Source organism: Anser cygnoides, chromosome 5 (assembly GCF_040182565.1).
Source record: "Anser cygnoides isolate HZ-2024a breed goose chromosome 5, Taihu_goose_T2T_genome, whole genome shotgun sequence".
NCBI lineage: Eukaryota > Metazoa > Chordata > Aves > Anseriformes > Anatidae > Anser > Anser cygnoides.
The window spans coordinates 34945508-34954887 of NC_089877.1; the positions used below are offsets into that span (position 1 = coordinate 34945508).

Genomic DNA, 9380 nt, shown 5'->3' on the forward strand with positions numbered 1-9380 from the left:
GGCGGGAGCAAGGCGTTGCCATGGCTACCGGGGGGACCCAGCGTGCCCCGCGCGGGGCCGGAAGTGAGCGCCTTTCTGCGCGCCCGTTGTTTTGGCCTAGGCCTGAGGCGTTGCCATGGCTACCGGGGCTACCCAGCGTGCCTTGCGCGGGGCCGGAAGTGAGTGCGCACTTCCGGCGGGGTGCTACCCCGGTCAGTGTCGGTGTCGGGGGCCGGGGCCGGGATTGGGATCGGGATCCGGATCGGGATTCGGATCGGGGCCGCCGCCGCCGCCATGAAGGACGTGCCGGGCTTCCTGCAGCAGAGCCAGAGCTCGGGGCCGGGGCAGGCCGCCGTGTGGCACCGCCTGGAGGAGCTCTACAACAAGAAGTGAGGCCCGGGGGGGGTGGGGGAAGTGTCGGGCGTGGGGGGCGAGGGACGGCGCGGGGCCGGTGCGGAGCGCGAGGGTGCTGAGCGGCTCTGTGGTTTTTAAAGGCTGTGGCACCAGCTGACGCTGCAGGTCTTGGACTTCGTTCAGGACCCGTGCTTCGCCCAGGGAGATGGGCTCATCAAGGTGAGGCACGCGGGTGTCCCGGGGGGGTTCTTGCTGCCCGTGACGGATCGGCAGGGGCGTTACTGTACCGATCACAAGAGCTCTGGGGCTTCAGAGCATTACTGAGCTGGGTGAATTCAATCTGGGGGGGGTTATGAAGCACGCAGGTTTTGGTTAACGTATTAAAAACCTGCCGAGATTAAATGTGTTAGTGTGAGGAGCTTCAGGACAATGCTGTCGTAATTCCAGGCACTTCAGATTTTTGTGGGGGTGCAGAGGGAGTCTCTTTACTTTCATAATACAAGAGTTACAATCCCAAACACAGCATGAGTTGTCACACGCTCACAATTGCTTCAAGTCATGCGGTAGTTTGTTTCACGTGTTCTCTGGGAAGTTTTTCTGTTTTTGGAGATAACCACTTGCATGAATAGTTGTGTGCTTTCCCTCTCCTTTGTGTTTTTCCGTCCAAATCCTACTTTGTACTTCTTCCCGTGACAAAGAGCTGTTAGGTTCTAGGTGCAGGCTCCTCAGGATGCGTACAGAGAGATTGGAAGTGTTCAGGAAGGTGATGGTTGTGCCGCGGTAACTGAAGGCGTGCACCAGGCCCGTCCGTAGCAGGAAGGCACTGTGCTGCAGGACCTGCCAGCTCACGAGGTTCTTGAATCGTGCCTTGCAGGTGGAAGGAGACAGGACAGATGAAATTATCCAGACTAAGCAACCTGGGGCTCCTGAATTTTGTGTGCCGTAGGCATTCCTCTGCTGGATGCCCACTGCTTTGTTGAAGGGATGCATAGGAATGCAACGAAAGCTAAATGTCTTAGGTAAAATGAAATATAACTTCACCCTGACTGCCAATATCTTTGTACCCACAGCTTTATGAGAACTTCATCAGTGAGTTTGAACACAGGTGAGTTCATTTGCCTGGAAGTTTTCAGGTAATGTGCACTTGGCCACGACTCCTGTGGCAGTGACTTTTCTGTTGTTCCAGGGTGAATCCCTTGTCCCTCGTAGAGATCATTCTTCATGTAGTGAGGCAGATGACAGGTAGGTGACTATACCCGCTGCCTGCAGTGTTTTTAAGAAGTGATGACTATGAAATGTAACCAGTTAATAGGAATGGCTAAATATCCGACACTAAGCTGTTGTGTCCCTGTTATGTTGGAAAGGGAAGCACCAGCAGGAAGAGCTGAAATAATTGCTGCCGCATGAGAGCAGTAGTACCGCTGTTTTGTTGGGGAATTAGCTGTCGTGCAGAAAGCCTGGCCTACAGACAGTGGCACCTCTGGGGGGTTGAGCAATACGCTAGGAAAAAATATTCCAGTCTTCTGGAATTCTGTTAAAGGATCTTTTTCAAGGTTGAGATTTAGTTCTGCTGAAATTTGTGATATTGCTGCTTTTTTTCCTCCACTGCAGATCCCGCTGTGGCCCTTACTTTTTTGGAGAAGACTCGAGAAAAGGTATTTTAGAGGCTGCCCTTTCTAGCGGTTCGCTTTCAGGAATTGTTTTGCACTTGAACTTATCGTACAGCTGAAGAGGCAGATTGTGTGTGTTGAGACCTGCGCTGGAGAACACTTGCTCTCTACAGCGAACGATGCTGTGTTTTAAGGCAGGAGCCTGTTAACAAATGAAATGCAACTACCTGTAGGTGTCAGGAGCCAGCCTGGCTGGGGTGGTGATGTTCTCTAACTGTGTATCTCCGTGTAACTGCAGGTAAAAAGCAGCGATGAAGCTGTGATTTTGTGTAAAACGGCCATTGGGGCCCTGAAGCTGAACATCGGAGACCTGCAGGTCACAAAGGTGAGAAGAGGAGAGCTCTTCGTGTATTGCAGGTCACAACTCAGAGCCTCGCGGAACCGGCAGCATTTAGGGTCCTTGGTGACGTTCAGCTCACAAGGACTGAACTGCAGTACTTCGTTTCCTGCGTTGTTTTCCTTCATCCTCTTGGCTTTGGCAGTGGCCTCATCTGCGTTACTGCTGAATGGGTGCTACTTCTGGAACAAACAGGAGTGCCAAACCCTTAGCAGTAAACTGGGAGGTGGACGCGGGTGAGTTGTACCCTTACCTGTAACAAACAGGCTTCCTGCTCTCCTCCAGGAGACCATCGAGGAGGTTGAGGAGATGCTGAACAATCTCCCCGGGGTGACTTCAGTTCACAGCCGCTTCTACGACCTCTCCAGCAAGTACTACCAGACGATTGGGAACCATGCCTCTTACTACAAGGATGCTCTGCGCTTCCTGGGATGCATCGATGTCAAAGATCTGCCAGGTAACTCCTTTGCCAGGCACAGAAAGCCCCGACTTCCGTTCTGTTTTACCGTTTTAAATAACTGCACTGGCAGAGAAAAGGTTTTCTCAACATGATTTTGAATCTGTCGTTGTTGGGTCAGGATCAAGGGGGAACACCAGAAGAACGCCCGAGTAGGATTCGGCCCAGAAGTGTATTGAAGTGCTGGGGGCAGGGGGTAGTGCTTCTACTGGAAGGGATAGTTTTTTCGAGTTCCCCAAAATCTTCAAAATAGGTTTAAAAAATAGCCAGTTTGTGCCACTGCTGTGGAAATTCAGAAGCCTGCAGTAATGGTCTTGGGAGTAGATGAGGAGGAGGAAGGCTGGAGATGATTTAATACGGACGCAGAGAGGAGGGTGAGGGAAGGGGTGATGGGTCTTAGGCTGCTGCTTCATCCTGATTTTTGTTTCTGTTGTTTTGAGGGTGGTTTGTAATTTTTTTTTTTCCCTGCAGTGTCAGAGCAGCAGGAGAGAGCCTTTACCCTGGGGCTGGCGGGGCTCTTGGGAGAAGGTGTTTATAACTTTGGGGAGCTGGTAAGTTGCAGCTGCTTTGTTTCAGTTCTTAAGTACCACGAGTTGATTTTACCCTGTTAACACTGCCTTGCCTGTGTTCTGCAGCTCATGCACCCTGTTCTGGAGTCCCTGAGAAACACTGACAGGCAGTGGCTGATCGATACACTTTATGCTTTCAACAGTGGTAATGTAGAGACATTTCAGGCTTTGAAGTCAGCATGGGGACAGCAGGTGAGTGAACGAGTTACGTTGCGTAAGGCTAGGCTTGGTGTTTATAGAGTTTGCTTAGGAGATCCTATAACTTGGGTTAAATTTCCTGAATCTTTGCACGGGTGTAATTTTAATCATGGCATAGCAATGCTTCTTTCATAGAAGCACAGAATCATTCAGGTTGGAAAGCCCTCCAAGATATCTGGTCCGACCATCCGCCTACCACCAATTTCCCCACTAACCCATGTCCCCAAGCACCGGGTCCAACCTTTCCTTAAACACCCCCAGGGACAGTGACGCCACCACCTCCCCGGGCAACCCGTCCCAGTGCCTGACTGCTCTTTCTGAGAAGAAATGTCTCCTCATTTCCAACCTGAACCTCCCCTGGCACAACTTGAGGCCATTCCCTCTAGTCCTATCGCTGGTTATCTGCAAGAAGAGGCCTACCCCCAGCTCCCCCCAGCTTCCTTTCAGGTAGCTGTAGAGAGCCTCCTCTTTTCCAGACTAAACACCCCCAGTTCCCTCAGCCGCTCCTCACAGGACTTGTGCTCAGTGTAGTTTTTAGGAAGCCCTGTGTGGCGCCACGAGTTGGACTTGACAGTCCTCGTGGGTCCCTTCCAACTCAGGATTTTCTGATTCCATGATTATCGACATGGCAGTACTTTGCAGGGTGATGTGTCTGCTTCTACAAGGCTGTGGCCATTTAGTAGCAGGTTGCCCATCTTGTGAAGCCCATTTAAGCGTGCAGTTTTCAAGACTTGTTTTATGGAACCACTGCCAAGCAGTAGGTGGATTGTAATGGTGTCTTTCCCTTGTAAATGAGGATAATGGGTCGCCAAGTGGCTTCCTTCAGTGTACAGCGTGCTCCCGTGTGTGGGGGGAAATAAGTACTAATGAACTTGTTTCATTTTATCTTCTCACAGCCAGATCTGGCTGCAAATGAAGCACTTCTGCTGCAGAAGATTCAGCTTTTATGTCTTATGGAGGTGAGCAGCTGAGCTGAGAGCTGTTACGTGTTAAATGTGGGAAATGGAAAGGCACTGCTCTAACTGCCTTTTGATGGGGGTAGCACTGTAAAGTGGTGTGTTCTTTGCTGGATTTACTTGTTTCACAGATCCTCGGGGTTATAACTAGTTGTTGACTGCAAGTTTTGCCTCTAGGTGGTGCCAAAAAGCAAGTACTGCTAGGAAGAGTCTTCAGCTACTACTTGTTTGCAGTGTGAAGGGTGTGCTCTTTCAGGCAGGATGTGGAGGTGGGGAAGTAAGGTGCAGCCTTTGTATCTGAGAATAGTATCTGCAAAAACTGCTCAAATATAAAAGTTCTAGTATAACAAAGACTTCTGTAAACACAGTTAACATTTTAATTTCAGGAGGCCTGAAAATTCTTTCCCTGAGAGGCAACCCTAAATATTTAAAACAATTTCTTTCCTGGAAGGCTTTGGCTCTATTGTTACCAAATAATACTGATGTATAATCCTCCATGGCTCTGGATCTGTTCTCAAAAACTTAAAATATTGAGTATCTGAAGTATAATGTATATTTATATATTTGTGCACTGGTGTGTGTGCATATATTCCACTTCTTGTGTCTTACTGTGAACTAGTCTTACGTCCTCTAGGCCTTGCGTTATGCCAGGAATTTGGTGGGCACCGAGACACTCGAGCACAGATCGATCTACTTTATTTGGAGATTTTGTTGTCTAAGAAATGCTTAGAGAATCTAGGTGTGTGGAGGGAGGAGTGAGGGGTGCTGCTCCTTTCTGCTGATGTAAATCTGTTTTTATTTGAAGTATTTTGATTAAATGTAAGGAACGTAGTTGGCGCTGCATGTTGAGCGCCCAGCAGGGTGGTGCAATGAAAGCTGTGCACCCTGTGTGTGGAGGGGAAATAAAACTATGGGGCTTTATTTTTTTGTTTTGTTTGCTTGAATTCAGATGACTTTCACCCGACCAGCCAATCACAGGCAACTCACTTTTGAAGAGATTGCTAAGAGTGCCAAAGTCACTGTGAATGAGGTGAGTTCAGGTCTGACACTTTGATATCTGAGTTTGGAAGCTCTAAAAGCTTCTGAATAGGTCTACTCCCATAGCTGAACTCTAAGTATAAATGTTCTCCCCTGCTCTTGTGCATTTGGAGAACTCTGTTCTTGCGAGGAATTGTTCCTGTTTCGTGGTAAGTGAGTATGGCAGATTCTTCGTCATCCAGTGAGGGGAGATTCCACCGTGTCACTGATGCTTAATTTTTCTCACAGTGAAGATTTTTTTTCTGTAATCCAGGTGGAATTCCTTTGAAGCAACTTCTGCCTGTTGTCCCTTGTCTTTTCATGTGTCCTTGTAAGAACGGTACCTCCATGTTCTGTGTTACTGCCTTTTAAGTTTTGGAAGCCAATGATGAGATTTCCCCAAGCTTTCTCTTATTGAAGCTGAACAAATCCAGTTTCTTCCTATGTCAGGTTCTCCACCTCCTAATCTCGGTGGCTCTTTGCTGTACTCTCCAGTTTTGCATTGCCTGACTTAAACTAAAAAGGGGGTGGTGCAAAGCAGGACCCAGTGTTGCAGGTATGTTCGAGGAGGTGCGAGTTCGCTGTCCCTGCTGCAAGTCCCCTCCTTTTCAGCAGGGCTTCTGCAGCCAGAGCTCAGCCTGTGCTGCTGCTGGGAAACTTTCTGTCTCAGGTGCAGGACCTCGCGCTTGTCTTCGTTGTACTCCACGCAGTTCTTGTCAGCTCAATCTGTTGAGGTCTGTCTTTACAGTGACTCTTATTTCTAGCTTATCTACCTCTCCTACCAGTTTGGCTTCATCTGCAGATTTGTAATGCTTCTGATTTCAAATATAATTAACTGGTATCAGACCCAGTATCAATGCGTGAGAAACTCTGCTTGTAACTAGCTGTTTATTCAGCTCTGCATCAGTAACCACTACCCTTTGAGCTCGGAGGTGTAGCAGATTCTTTCACTCATCTTGCGGTCCCTCTGTATGCTTTGACGAGCTTGTCAACAAGAATGTGGTAAAAGGTTTTGTTGAGTGCCTTGCTAAAAGAAAGGTGCAGAGCACCTACAGCTCTTCATCCACTGAATAAGTTATTTCATTTAGAAGATGGGTGTGAGAGACTGTAGGTGGTCTTGATTTTTTCTGAATGTAGAAAGCCGCAGGCTAGATCCATGTAAGAATTTCATCCATCTTTGGAAAAGCGGATGATTCTGTCTTCTTGATGAGTTTTTTCTTTTTAAGGTGGAACTGCTGGTGATGAAGGCTCTCTCAGTAGGCTTGGTAAAGGGCAGTATTGATGAAGTGGATAAGAGGGTGCACATGACGTGGGTACAACCACGTGTGTTGGATTTACAGCAGGTAATGACCAGCTTGAATACTATGGCAGTACTGACTTGTTTTCTTGTGTCTGAGGTGACCAGAAACTAAAGTAACAACTGGGAAGGGTCACTAGCCGAGAATGTCTCCCTAGTGTTTCTTGAAGCTGTTCAAGGAGCTCAGAAGTATATCAGCTTTTCCTCCATCCTTTTTATATTGCCTTCTTTAGCTCTTACCTTAAGTATATAGTGCATCTTGTGTCTGTTTTGCAGCAGCTGGTTACAAATCTGTCAGGCGATAAACTACTAGCAACACTTCTCAAAAACCACACAAACCACCAGGAAACACAAATGCGATGACAGTATGCTACAGAAGGCTGCAGATGTTTACATGGCTTCTTCAGACCCAAGTGCATGGAACAAAATGCTGTGTTCCTGGGTTGTAGGTGACAGCCTTGTCTTGGGAAGAGAGTAGTTCAGGGTGGTAAAGAAGATGAATTTGAGAAGCTCAGCACCTTCGTAATAAATGTTTTGGGAGACAGTATAAAGTGCCCTTACCTTTTGAGAAACACACACACACACAAAATCGCTACATACATGGAATAATAGCTGCAAACAATTCCTGTTGTGCATTTCAGTTTAATTTAAAATACCATAGGTTTGATGTTAAGAGATGTTAGGCAGTGTCTTTTCTAGATGCATGGGGTTGTGAGAAGGTGAGATCTCAAGCATTTGTCCTTAACAGTGAATGTTGGTGTTCTAGTGGGAGGGAGCAGCAAAGTTACTTTCTGTGGACTTGTCTTCCAGATCAAAGGGATGAAAGATCGCCTAGAGTTCTGGTGCACAGATGTGAGGAGCATGGAGATGCTGGTGGAGCACCAAGCCCACGACATCCTGACATAGAAGCCCTTGCACTACCCTGGGACAGTAACTTCTGCTGCTGCTGCTACTAGCAGCACTCAGACCACTGACTCTGTACTGAATTATATGGAAGGGGGGTGGGTGGGCGGGCAGAGGGGAGAGCAGCTTTCTGATGCTTGGTCGGAGGAGTAAGTGGCCTTTTGCAGTGTAACCCTTTGGTGCTTGGAGTCAAGATTTCCCTACGCGCTACCATTAGTGGCACTGACCGTGAGAGCTCCCATCCTGCTCTTGTAAAAAAGTGGACACAGGCTCCACAGTGGTTTATTTATCGGTTTTGCTATCAAGCTGTTGCGGGAGGATGATGCTGGTTGCATGTTACAGGGGTGGAGGTTATTTGCCTGGTAAAGGGGTAGCAGAAGCTCCTCTATTAAAGCGTGCTAGAGAGGTGCCTGATCATTGTATGTGGTATTACGTAGTGGTATTGGCCTTAGGAGGGCGTGACCTTCCCTGGTATCCTCTCCCTCTGTGCCCCTGCAGCAGCCCCAAGGCAGCGTTGCTGAAATCATCTTTCTCTTTTCGCCCTCTTTCTCCACAACCCCTCCTCCTCATTTGCAGTAGAGGGAGTGTTTACTCCATCAAAGGGTTTTTTCCAGGATTACCGTTCAGTGGATTTGGTTTTATATACTTCTGGGGGTTGTTGTCTTTTATGAACACTCTGTGCTAAAGTGAGTTGCAGCAGTATTGCTGGAATAAACGTCTCTGCCTTCCCTTTTTTTGTAGTTGGTTGTGCCTTCTTTCTGACTTGCATTTGGATCTCTGCTCTGTTTACGAATATGCTTCCTTCTAGGTTTCATGTTACAAATCCCCTTTCTCCAAGAACAATACAGATTAAATCAGTCCGCTAATCACCAGCAGGATTAGTGTATAATTTGCATGGTACGTAGTACTATTTAAATGTGTTCTTTATTGGCAAGTTCTGCTCTTTTTTGGGAAGCTATACTCCTGATATCTTTTGACAAATAAGCAGAAGTGACTGAAAAGGTCTGAATAAGTCCTGAGATGAGGTTGTGTTTTTTTTGGGTTTGTTTCTTTGCTTTTGCCTCTTAATGACTTTAAAAGCTTTCCATAATGTAATGGTTTTACTCTGCTACTGCTGATGTCTGTGTAAGGATGGAAGTCTTGATGTGCACAGTTATCTTTGAAACAAATGCAGGTCTGAACTGGGGGCCATGTCCAAGTATCCATTTGGATGCACAATACACATAATTGAACAGTAGTAATAGCAAACTACACTAAAACTTATAACAGTAGCTTTAAATTGAGCAGTCATATGACTTGGATAAATTCCTGAGGGTGTAACTGGATTTTTTTAAGTACTGCTGCCAAAGCATCCATGGATGGTTTTTGCTTCACAGTGCTAGCTTGATGGACTACTGTGATTCAAGAGCTTCGGTTAGCATTTTGATTCTCTGGTTATTGAATATTCTGTGTCACTCAAACTAGCATAGAAATTCTTATTCTTTGTATGCTGTTTTTGTTTGCTGTCTTGACTTTCAGGGTTTAAGACCAGCAACAAAAAAGAAAGCACATGGCTGACGCTACGCTGCTATGCGAGTGCAAAGATGTCTTGGACAAGGAAGAATTAAACTTTTTTTAAAACAGCAAAAGTAAAACTGTCAAAC

General features: G+C 47.0%; 1 protein-coding gene across 1 annotated transcript; it reads left to right on the forward strand.

Moving 5' to 3' along the window:
- The first annotated feature begins 131 nt into the window (after nt 1-131).
- PSMD13 (proteasome 26S subunit, non-ATPase 13) lies at nt 132-8470 on the forward strand. The gene is made up of 13 exons (XM_048065296.2): nt 132-368; nt 474-552; nt 1404-1438; nt 1520-1575; nt 1945-1988; nt 2242-2328; nt 2626-2797; nt 3269-3348; nt 3433-3558; nt 4461-4523; nt 5470-5550; nt 6764-6880; nt 7645-8470. Exons 1-13 carry the CDS (start codon nt 274-276, stop codon nt 7738-7740), a joined length of 1131 nt encoding a protein of 376 aa, XP_047921253.1. The 5' UTR covers nt 132-273; the 3' UTR covers nt 7741-8470.
- The last annotated feature ends 910 nt before the right edge of the window (nt 8471-9380 follow it).